Genomic DNA, 13012 nt, shown 5'->3' on the forward strand with positions numbered 1-13012 from the left:
TATTCTTGTGTAATTAACAAAACCATATTTACCGTTTTGCAGTCAGGTTGGTTTAGAGATGAATTTATTTCATTCATCTCATAGAGTCTTTGGTTGTGTACTTTGTTACACTTTTTTAGGTGTTTTTAAACATTACTGGTCTGGTCTTTTTCACATTTTTGCATGTATTTGTAATAATAAAGTTTGTCTATCAATTGTACTTTTATGGTTGTTCTATGGTTCTTGCCCATAGTTCTTGCCCATCCAGCTGGTAGCACAATTAATAATTTAATAATGGAACAGTCTTAGAAGCATTTCAATACAGGAATGGCAGTCAATCACAGAGCAGAACCACAAACTATACTTAAGCAAAAATTCAAATAAATGATATAAAAGATATCCTGTCTATTTCAACGAAAACCAACTAAAATGCTGCCTGCAGTTTACATGGTATATTCATGTAAATAGGTCTCCTGATATAAATGCTTTAGTAATTACTACATTTTCGCCATAAAATGTTACTATATTTAAAAGCCCCAGTATCTTCTGCAGTTAGTTTACATATTGCTAAAATGGAGTTTTTAACAAGTTAGGTAAAGCTCCAGGATTAGATTACAGATTAAGGCAGAGGCAGGCAGGAGGAGTCTACCATCAGATCTACTTCTGATGGTAAATTCCTTATGATCGATTTCCTTTAAGTTTCAATGCATTATGTATACAGGCAGTCCCCAGGTTACGTACAAGATAGGTTCTGTAGGTTTGTTCTTAAAGGAAACCTACCATTTCAAATGGTAGGGGTAAGCTGTAAATACCGAGCACCAGCTCAGGGTGAGCTGGTGCCGGTGCTTACTTTTGTTAGTGTTATTACCACTGTATCACGGTTTTAACACTTTTTAAAGTTTATAGCAGAAGCTGCTTCAGTGCTGCGTGCATCACGATCGTGCGCGCACCTACATAGGAAATGCCGGAGACGAAGCAGCTTCTGCTATAAACTTTAAAAAGTGTTAAAACCGTGATACAGCGGTTAATAACACTAACGAAAGTAAGCACCGGCACCAGCTCACCCTGAGCTGGTGCTCTGTATTTACAGCTTACACCTACCATTTGAAATGGTAGGTTTCCTTTAAGTTAAATTTGTATGTAAGTTGGAACCGTGTATTTTATAATGTTTTTGGTTTCTGTAACAATTGGAATTTAAAACTTCTGGGTTGTCATAAGAAGCAGGATTAACTCTAAAGCTTAATTGCAGACACCTTTGATAACTGTTACAGCTGATCATTGTAGTCTAGAGCTAAAGTACAATAAATTACTAATATCCAGAGGTCCGTTTGTAAATATGGGTCGTCTGTAAGTCAGGTTTTCCTAAATTGGGGACTGCATGTATATAGATTTGGCAAATAGGTTTTCAATATTAATTCCCTCACACTGACTTTTCATATAGAAGCTGACAATTGAGTAAACAACCCCAATTACCACAAATGGCCCAACACTTTTTAAAGTAAAGTATAGTGAAATTAGGATTAAGCACTTCAGTAAGTTTCAACATGCATTTAATATCTTCAAATTGTGAATTTACAGCAATAGCGTATGACGTTTCAGCCACTTCTCGCCTTTGAGCAGCGTGCACGATTCCCAGCGCCTATATCAATAACATTCTCTTCATCTAGCCTTGTACTTGACAAAGGCCAGAACGTCATACGCTATTGCTGTAGATTCACAATTTGAAGATATTAAACCCGTGTTGAAACTTACTGAGGTACTTGATCCTAATTTCACTATAGAAACCTGGGGTTGGATCCCTGGATCAATTGCACAACATATCAAGGTTGTGCAGACTGAACACATTGGGGCAGATTTATCAAGCTTTCTGAAAGTCAGAATATTTCTAGTTGCCCAAGGCAACCAATCACAGCTCCCCTTTAAAATATTTATGAGCACTGGTAAAATGAAAGCTGTGATTGGTTGCCATGGGCAACTAGAAATATTCAGACAGCTTGATATATCTGCCCCATTATCTACTTTTTAAAGTAAAATTAGTTTTATTTTCCTTAGGTTTTGTACTGTACCTTACAACAAGCCATTGTCGATCCACATAGAGATTAACTTTATCAATACGAATATGGTTGGCATAATGGAATCGTTTAGGCAGGTCCTGCCTCATGTAAGGTTTAAAATGCTGAACAGGCTTCTGACACTGCAAGCAAGAGTAACCAAATTGTCAATATTGGAACTTTAACAAATAGGATAAACGGAACAGATGGAACACAAGAAAATTATAAACATTTATCTATAATGGCTACTATGCCAAAATGTTTTGCCCTCAGCCACTCTAACGCCAAGTGGGTAGGAACAATGAGGAAGCCAGACTTGGTGCAGGTTAAGGCAGAACTGTATGCCAGGTCAGAGGTGGGAGCCTCTTAAAATGTCGGATTCATTGTGTGCTGGTGGGGAGAACATCAACACTGACGCACAATGAACCCATTCATGATGTATTCCCCCTATAACTTGAATAATGTTATTTATATGGTTATTCTGAAACATTGCTGCAATATTTTTTAAATTGTTTTGCTTTACTATTAGCAACCTCAAACTGTGTAACTGTACCTTTGTCCATGTTATTAGTAGCAGTAGGGCTGTGAAAAATGGTTTTATATTTTAGGATTGTAGCTGGACTTGGCCCACTAAAGGAATCTCTGCAAACTGCTGCGCTGTGAGATCTCTACATTTAGGCTAAATTCCCACTAACGTGTGCTCGTGGTACGGCAGGCACACGTCGACGCCGGGGAGAGGAGGAGGGGTTGGGCGCCGCTCACCACCGCCTCGCTCCATTGAGAAACATGGGGCACATTGCCATATTTTGGTAAAAGATAAGACATGTCCTATCTTTCTCCCGGCTACGGAACTGTACGGTATGGTGCCGCCGTAAATACGTCAGCCGTATACGTCCCCCATAGGGCAGTGTGAATGTAGCCTTATACTACTGCACAGCTCACTTCCTGTTCTGAGTAAGAGCAGTAGGAGACTTCTGTTTGAATTATACAGCTGTCACTCAGAGTAAGGGGGGAAACAAAGGACTGTGTCCCATTGCTCCAAGTCCATAGACAATCCAGGGGTATAAATGCATTTTTCACAGTACAGCTGCAACTATGATATTTGTAAAATTGTATGGTCTAAACTGCTCACAGAATAGTTTCTAACAAACAAAATCATCTTGACAGTTGACTGCTGGTTATCATATAAGATGCTTGTGCATTATTGATATTGAGGACACAGCAACTGTACCTCTCATGAGTCCTAAGAATTGTATGCAGCACAGGCCTGTAAGATGCTTACAGTCCTCATGAGCCTAAAAGTCTAGTTGTTGACTCTATTATATTCCAAACATGGTGTGCGCTTGGTAGCTCATGTCATGTATTTAGCTTTGCCATCTGTACTATTTGCAGCATCCTGACATCTTGTGGAATATTCAATTACTACAGCAATGTTACTACAAAGCTTTCTACACCAAATTGAACATTGGACATACTTACAGTAAGGTTTTTAACAATGCCTTCTGAATCAACTGAAAGAAAAAGAAAGCATGTTATTGTTATGCCCTTTAATACACCATAGACAGAGTATACAATAATATATACAGAGCAGCGAACCCCAAAGCAAGAAGCATAATTTGGGCCCTCTTTGGCACCACCTTACACCGATACCTACAATAGGGACAGCTCCATTCAATACTTTGTAAAAGAGAAGGGAAATATGATTGCCATTTAGATTTTCACTTAATTGAGGCCATTCCTACTAGTTTCATGATTAATAAAAGTCATTTATTTCAATATTCGACACTGGCTCATAAGGCTTTTCTCACAGTGCTGCTGCTACTAATAATGCACACTACGGTATAATCACAGATTTCCAGGACCTTAAAGGGGTTTAGCCCATAAAAGAAAGAACCAACATGGGGAGAGAAAAAGAACTGGACCGCACATCCACACATCACACAATGATCTAATGCCGCTAGGCTACATTATATAACGAACTCGAGGTTCTTAGTTACATTTTGATCAAATTGTATAAGCCCACCAACCACTTCACGGTGACCTCTTTATGGTGGGTCCCTACGCTATGAACCTCGAGTTCGTTATATAATGTAGCCTAGCGGCATTAGATCATTGTGTGATGTGTGGATGTGCGGTCCAGTTCTTTTTCTCTTCCCATGTTGGTTTAGTACACTCTATCCCTTCATTTATTTTGTTTTTCCTGGTACCAGCACTCCGCCCCATTTGACCCAGGTGTTTTTAAATTAGCAGGAGACTGCATTTAGGGGCCGCCTACTTCCTCTCAGCCAGTGTCTGAGACCACATGGAACGGTGAGTAGTTAACACCTGTTCACACATGGTGAGCCTTTTTCCTGTTTTCATGGTGCGGTGTTGCATGGCGTCCGCCGCTTCTGTGGTGCGGTGCTGGTGGGGGCCTGGGCCCGGAGCCATGGGGGCTATGCCCGCCAGTATGGGTACTGGGGGGCAACCGGGTCTTGGTCCCTGCCGGCGCTGTGCTGCAGCGGGGGTGGACGCCATGTGATGCTGCACAAAATAGCGTAGGGACCCACCATAAAGAGGTCACCGTGAAGTGGTTGGTGGGCTTATACAATTTGATCAAAATGTAACTAAGAACCTCGAGTTCGTTATATAATGTAGCCCTAGCGGCAGTAGATCATTGTGTGATGCGTGGATGTGCGTTCCAGTTCTTTTTCTCTTCCCATGTTGCCATAAAAGAAAGATGTCTCAATCCCATATTGATGTTTACACACTAAAGATAATTTTAACCCCTTTACTTTACAATTTTACTCCGGTTTATTGCTGTATTAGCTCCTACCACTGCACACTACACAGTAAATGTGCCTTAATGGGTTTAAATATGCAAACTATTGACCTAAGAACATGACGGGCTTGACCCTAATTATAAAAATAGAAAAAATATACTTTATTAATTATATATTATAGTACAAATGATGAAACAATTTAGAAAATGGGCAGAATAACAATATATCCCGGGGTAGGGAACCCAGAGTCCCACCAACTATTCAGCAGTTGAGTTATGACATGCATTGTTATAACCCTTATAACCCTAGTGGCAAGTCATGATATTTATATAGCCATGTTCATAGTTTCGATATGCAATGGTTCTAATATAACAAAGTGAACAATGAAAAGCACAAGTTTCTACAAGAGAAAAAAGTCTTTGCAAGTCTAGTGGTAAGGTTTTTTTAGTTTCAGTAGCCATACAAAAACCAAGGGGGTGTCCATAATAAATGCACCTCGACGTACGTTTCACAACAGATGGCTTTCTCAGGAGGTAATGTATTAAAATAGTAAGGGGATATAAATAGGGATTCCTGAACAAGAATCACCTGGGGGATCGGATGTAATGCATACTTCCCCTGAACCCACATCTCTGGACAGCTGAGAGGACTGTATGAACTAGAAAAGTCGAGCAGGAAACAACAGATAGTGCTGAGAGGACCTGGCCACGATGTGTCAGGTCATGTGCCTGTTACACAGCTACCAGAGGCTAGCAGCGTCAGTGCGGCCCAAAGACAGGATACACACTGTATGCGTTTAGTCTCTTCAGTGATTCCGAACAGGACACCTACTACAATAGAGTGATTCTATTAAATAGAGAGGGGAAATAAGGGGGTGAGGACATACATAAAGGAGATTGGTGTTGTATGCTACAATCTAAATTACTATTAAGAATAACCTATCTCTGAGGAATATATTCAATTAATAATAATAGGGATCCCTTATTAATAATCTCTTATTAACTATTACATATCATATTATGTCCTCCAAGTCTCTATCTATCTATAGAAAAATTTATACTATGAATAGTTTATGCAGCAATAAGTTGTCCTTTTGAGTGGTTCCATTTTGGAGCACATAACCTTTTAAGCTGTCTTATGCTCATTATTTATAGTAATCAATCACAGCTTACAGCTCATATAAATGACCTGTGGCAATATAGAAGCTGAGCTGTGATTGGTTACTATCTGCCACAACAGCTGCAGACAATGGTTCCGGTATATGTTGGTTAATAAGTGTATTAAAACTGTGTATTAAAATGCCCATCAAGGAGGAGCAGCAGGAGCTGGAGTCTCTGGAGTCTGGAAACTGCAATCATGAACATAGAGGAGAAGCAAACTTTTTGGTGAGATAAAATTGACACTGCACAGCTAATTGCTTCAAATTGTTACTACTGCTTCTAACATCTGACTCTGAACTAAATTAATATTGAATAGCTCATTGTATCAAACTGCTTCTAATCACTAACTCTGAATGAAATTGACACTGAACTCTTCATTGTTCCAAAATGATATCATTGCTTCTAACTACTAATTTTGAACAAAACTACTATTGAACAGCTTATTGTCTAAAATTGATATCACTGCTTCTATTTATTAAATCAGAACGAAGGTGATACTGAACAGTTCACTGTCTAAAACTATTGAATTGCTCACTGCTAAACATTGATATCACTGCTTACATCTTCTGATTCTGATTGAAACTGATATTGAACAGTTCATTGTCTCAAACTGATAATACAGCTTCTAACCACCAACCCAGAACGACCTGGACACTGAACACTCCATTGCATCAAACTGATACTACTGCTTCAAACTACTAATTCTTGGTAAAACTGCTACTGAACAGCTTCTGTCTAAAACCGATATCACTGTTTCTAACCCCTGAATCAGAACGCAATTGATACTGACCACTTCACTGTTTCAAACTGATATCACTGCTTCTAACTACTAATTCTGAACAAAACTGCTACTGAACAGCTTCTGTCTAAAACTGATATCACTGCCTTTAATCACTAAATCCGAACAAATTGATACTGAACACTTCCTTGTTTCAAACTGATATCACTGCTTCTAATTATTAACTCTGAATGAAATTGATGTGGAGCAGCTTACTTTCCCAATCTGACATAATAATTCTGAATGAAATTGATATTGAACAGTTCGCTGTCTTAAATTGATACTACTGCTTCTGATTACTAAAACTGAGTAAACTGTTAAATATTGTTAATAAATAAAGAAAGAAGATACGGGGTTGAACAGTAATATGGGCATGAAGTATTGTTGAGGACTAACAGAAATTATGTAAATCTTTTGTGTTGCACTAAAATTGTGTATGGTTTGAGCCGAAGGGCCCTTGTTTTATATAAGGGACTGCACCTGAATAAATCTTACAAGGCCAGTAGTAAGGGCATTGATACTTGTAGAGCCTGTTCAGAAGAGAGGCTGACTCTCAATGGGACGATCTAAAAAGAAGACCCAAACTCTGCCTAAATTAACACATTATTTTGCCACAAGAAGTAACGTGGGGAAAAAAAAAGAGAATAATAAAAATACATCAAGTATGGATTCCCACTTAAATGTATCCCCACAAGAGTCATTGGATCAGATGGATTCAGACTTAAATTCCAGTGCGCAACTGAGAACGGCTGGGCAAGAAGACACAGCCCCTCTTTCACTGGACGAAAAACGTATCCAGGCAATGTTTGATAAATTCCAAGGAAACATCCAAAGTGAAATTAAATCAATGGTTAAGGAAATTCAAACGGAACTGTGTCAGCTGGCAGCTCGCACCAGCCAAGTAGAGAATGTCACTATGGATATTGTTAAAACATGTAACTCCCTGATTGAGGTCAATAAAGGGCTCCTAGAAAAGGTGAATCAACAAGCGGTAAAAATAACGGATCTGGAGGACAGATCAAGACGCAATAACTTGCGCATAAGAGGAATCCCGGAATCAGTATCAGATGGAGAATTGCTGCATTTCTTATGGGATTATTTTTCAGTTCTCTTACCGGAATCATCAGAGCTGGATCTGATGATTGATAGAGCACATAGGCTCAGGAAACCAAATGTTTTACACTCAGAAATTCCAAGAGATTTGCTAGTGCATATACATTATTTTCACATAAAGGAAGCTCTGATTAAAGCTATAAAACAAAAAAAAACGGAAGAGAAAAAATTTAAGGAATTGGTGATATTGCAAGATCTGTCTGTAACCACTTTATCTATGAGAAGAGACCTGAAAGAATATACGGATATTCTACGTGATAAAAGCATTCGATACAAATGGGGCTTCCCTTTCAAGATCATTTTTGAAAAAGATAATAAAACTATAATCTGCCATTCGAAAGAAGAAATGGGGAAAATGTTACATCAATGGGGCTGGTGCCCCCAACCAAAGAACACGGCAGATCTACGGCCTCCAGAAAAACTAACGTCTCCGTGGAATCAATAGCGTCAAGGAATTAACCAAGGCCCCTCCCCCTTTCCCCTCTTTCCCTCATATAGTCGCTTGTCGCTAATTCTATTGTTGTAGAAAATGATAGAAAGGAAAGTTAAAGAGGTGTTTTTGGATGGGAAGAGTGTAGGTCAGGGAGGAAAGGATTAATGTTGAAGTGATAAAATATTAGTGCCAACTCTTACCGCAGGCTGGCAGTGAAATAACTAGGGCCAAGCCTTACTAATCCCTATGTATGCACTCTGTGGTAGTGCATTTAGCATTAATAAAAGACCCCTTGCTGACCTAAGAATTAAGGTTAGCATGAAAGGGCTCCCTAAAGGCATGGTTAAAATACTGAATAAAAATGTGTATAATTATAGACTATCTTTTCTTGACTATTTCTCTCTTTCTCTTTTTTTTTTTTTTTTTTTTTTTCTCTTGTTTTTTTCTGGTCTTTTGGAAGAGAAAAGCAATTAGTGGATTATTATCATGGTCTGGGGAAAATTGTATTATATATAAACAAGTATGGCACTTAAATGTATATCTATTAATGTAAAAGGACTGAATGGGCCGGTAAAGCGTCATCTGGCATGGCAAGAGATAAACGCATCAGAGAGTCAGATAGTGTTTCTTCAGGAGACTCACCTGTTGGCAAAGGATACTTGGCGAATGAACCATTCAAAATTTCCTTTTATAATTCATGCCACTGCATCAACTAAAAAGGCAGGAGTTCTTATAGCAGTGCATGCAACAGTTGGGATAGTAATAAACAATACTGAGATAGATCCAGAAGGAAGATACATCATTGTGAATGGTATGGTGCAGGGACGGGAATGTACCTTTGTCAATATTTATGCCCCAAATGCAGGTCAATGTAAATTTATTAGATCGGTATGTGAAAAGCTTAAAAAATATAAGGGTTCAAATTTGATAATGGGTGGGGATTTTAATGCGGTTATGAATGCTGAATTAGATGTTTCTGGGGAAAATAAAAGGGAACGGAGATCACTGAGGAAAATTATGTATGAATACCATCTGCATGATGTCTGGAGATATAGGCATGTTTCCGAAAAAGGATATACCTTTTTTTCTAGACCACACAGTTCGTATTCAAGAATTGATTATTTTGTTGTAGACTCACTGCTGGTTGACCAGGTGGTTGATATAGAAATATTATCAATCACATGGTCTGATCATGCACCAATCACAATGTCATTAAAAATATTAGATCACCATAACAACTTTTCTAACTGGAGAATGCATAGCGAGATCCTTTATAAATTCAAATCAGAGATTCAAGGCAAATTAGAGGATTTCTTCATGACTAATAATCTTGAAAACAAAGCCACATTGTGGTGCGCGCATAAGATGGCGATCCGATGGGAAATAGTATTATTACAAGGTAAAGAAAAGAAGACGTCTAAAACTAGGTTGCAAGCTTTGCTGCATCAACTGAGTGGCTTGGAAGAGCAACACAAAAGAGAGGTGGATAATGTCATATTTGACAAAATAGAAGATATAAGATATGAAATAAAAACATTATTAATAAATGATTATGCAAATCAGCTTAAGCAAACTAAGGCCCGCACATATGCAACGGGAAACAAAGCCTCCAAGCTTCTCAGTAATGCAATAAACCAACGGAAAGTGGCCAATGTTATAGAGAAAGTATTGAATGAAAAAGGGGAACTGCTGTTTGATCCAAAGGCAATATTGGAGGTCTTTAGAAACTATTATTCGTCATTATACTTGAAGGAAGCAGTAGACTATAAGGATCCACCGGAGGAAAAAATAAAAAAATTCCTCTTGTTTGCATGTCTACCTAGACTCGATAACCAGCTAAATCAAGAGCTAAATAGACCTATCAGCAGGGAGGAAGTAACAGATGTAATAGAAAGGCTGAAAAAATCAAAAGCCCCCGGCCCAGACGGGATAATTAATGAATATTACATATTATTTAGTGAGACACTAATTCCGTATCTGACTGTCCTTTTTAATAAATTTTTTGAGGGTGAGGTTATCCCTGAAGAAATGCAGGAAGCCAAAATTATTATGATTCATAAAAGTGGGAAAGATCCTTGTATTCCATCAAATTATAGGCCAATCTCACTTTTAAACTCGGACCTTAAAATCTTTTCATCTATATTAGCTAGGAGAATGTCGGCCGTATTATATAGATTATTGTCACCTGATCAGGTTGGTTTTATTAGAGGGAAGCAGACAAGAGACGCAACAAGAAGACTGCTTAATCTGGTCCAGATAGCAGATGCCTCGAGGGCCCCCAGTGCAGTCCTGTCATTATATGCTGAAAAAGCATTTGACAGGGTGCACTGGGGGTTCCTTTATGCATCATTGGAAAACTTTGGATTTAGTGGACGCTATTTGAACGCAATAATGTCGCTATACAGCAAGCCATCGGCAACAGTAACAAATGCAGGGCTGCACTCTACTAAGTTTTACCTTTCGAACGGTACTCGACAGGGGTGTCCCCTGTCACCCCTTATCTTCAATCTATATATTGAGTCGCTTGCACAAACTTTTAGATTGGATAGCAAAATCAAGGGAATTACTACTAAGTCAGGTATCTATACTATTGGATTATATGCAGACGACGTTATTATTACCTGCCAAGATCCAATGAGATCTATGTCTAGACTGAGGGAGGTTCTAGACGAATATGCAGAGGTCTCCCTTTATAAATTGAATGAAAAAAAGTCTCAGATTATCTTGATTCATACTTCCAAGATCGAAAGCCTTGCAATAAAAACTACCTTTAAATTTGTTTGGCCTACGAAGGGAATAGAGTATTTAGGAGTTTTAATCGATAAATCGATTGAAAAAATTATTGAACTAAATTCGAAAAAACTTATGATAAAGTTAACAGGGGAACTGGATAAATTTGCTAGATTACCCTTTTCGTGGGTCGCAAGAATTAATTTAGTAAAAATGTATCTTATACCGCACTTTCTATATCTGGTGAGATGTATACCAGTTAGGTTTCCTCTGGAATATTGGAGACAACTACAAAAATTGTTTCTTAAATTTATATGGGCAGGTAAGGCGTCGCGAATAAATAGAAAAATAATGATAACATCAATAGAGAAAGGTGGGTTGGGAGTCCCCGATATTGTATTATATCATAAGGCAGCAATTATTGAGCAAATTAAGTGTTTCTGGGACAATGAATATAATAACGTTTGGACCAAAATAGAAGACGCAGAAATTGGCCCGATTACTGTAAAGGGGGCCATTTTATTAAAATACTTGGCCTCATTTAGGTTAGAACCTTTCCTACGAACAACAAAGGATCTCTTGTATACTTGGAATAAAAAAAACAAAGAGAATTTGCGCATAAATATTAATTATGGAGATATCAAATTGGAATTTCTGAAGGAAATAGGTCTAAACCTTCATCTACATCTATGGGAAAAATTAGGCATTAGGACATTAGAGAATTTAATTGCCAATGGGGCGCTGATCCCTCTCTCCACATTATGCAAAGATGAGCTGTTATTTAATAAATTGTTTATGCAATATTTAGGTCTAAAGAGCTGGGTTATTAAAAACAATCTATTGAAGAGGATAAGGGAAAATCCATCGGAATGCTCCAAGTTTAATAAATTCCTATATGGGATGGATACATTGAAGGGAGGAATCTCTATGGTTTATAAAGACCTGCAGAGTACCGAGTGCCAAAAAAAACTGGGCTATATGATAAATTGGGAGAAGGATTTGGGGAATTCATTTTCACTGAGCCAGTGGCAATTAGCCGTTTTACGACCATATAAAATATATTATTGCATAAACCACATTGAGACGCTTCGTAAGCTACAGACAAGATGCTACGTATCTCCATCGCGACTAGCAAAATTTTCTGAGTTAGAAAGTGACAGCTGTTGGAGCTGTAAAGATAAGGGAGCAAACTTATTACATATTTGGTGGAACTGCAGCAGTATTAAAACTTTTTGGGGGGAAGTCCAGAATTTGATCAAGCAGATCTGGTGCCCACTAATTGAGCTAAGTCCCGAACTTGCTCTTCTGAATTTAAACATGGAGATAATCCCGCCAGAATGCAGATGGGCTGTAGCTAGAATGCTAGCAGAAGCAAGAAAAGCCATAGCATTATTCTGGAAAGACCCAAAATGCCCAGATTTAAAGTCAGTTATGAGGAATCTTAGGCGAATCTATCAATATGAGAAAATTTCGAACGAGAAAGCCATCTTAATAACAACCAACTTTGATAGTAAATGGGAAAAATGGATAATATATGCATCGAACAATGATATATTTTTATAAAAGTTTAAAGCTTTCTATATAATTGTTTTTCTATTTTTATTTTTGCTCAATTCCTATTATTTATTATTATTATTATTTTTTTATTTTTATTTCTTTCTCCTCTCCGCTCCCTCTGTCTCCTCTTCCTCTTTTCTGCTGTTTCTCAAGTGCCTATGAGACATTAAAATCTCATGCCTCAATAGGGAATAGACATATTTATGTCTGTAAAGTAGCTGCATTATGTAAAATAGTACCTAAATAGATTCACGATATAGAAACACGTTTTGATGGATTCTTATATTTGCTATGATGTACTGTTATAAGCATAAATGTAATATTAAAATTTTAATAAAAAAGAATTTAAAAAAAAAAAAAAAACTTTGTTAATTGTTTTAAACTTTAAAATTGTTTTTAACTTTTTTTTTTCTAACAGGTTTGCTTGAACATGTGATCCTCTGATCACT

At 37.7% G+C, this 13012-nt stretch overlaps 1 protein-coding gene across 3 annotated transcripts in view; it reads right to left on the minus strand.

Moving 5' to 3' along the window:
• ENPP3 (ectonucleotide pyrophosphatase/phosphodiesterase 3) overlaps window positions 1-13012 on the minus strand; it is a 60183-nt gene that overhangs the window by 18907 nt on the left and 28264 nt on the right. For all 3 annotated transcript variants that reach the window (XM_072141518.1, XM_072141520.1, XM_072141519.1), the window contains exons 14-15: window positions 3510-3541; window positions 2046-2173 (exon numbers count right to left, since the gene is read on the minus strand). In XM_072141518.1, the coding sequence (XP_071997619.1) occupies window positions 2046-2173; window positions 3510-3541 (160 nt within the window). The remainder of the gene's footprint in view (window positions 1-2045; window positions 2174-3509; window positions 3542-13012) is intronic.

Source organism: Engystomops pustulosus, chromosome 3, assembly GCF_040894005.1.
Source record: "Engystomops pustulosus chromosome 3, aEngPut4.maternal, whole genome shotgun sequence".
Lineage (NCBI taxonomy): Eukaryota > Metazoa > Chordata > Amphibia > Anura > Leptodactylidae > Engystomops > Engystomops pustulosus.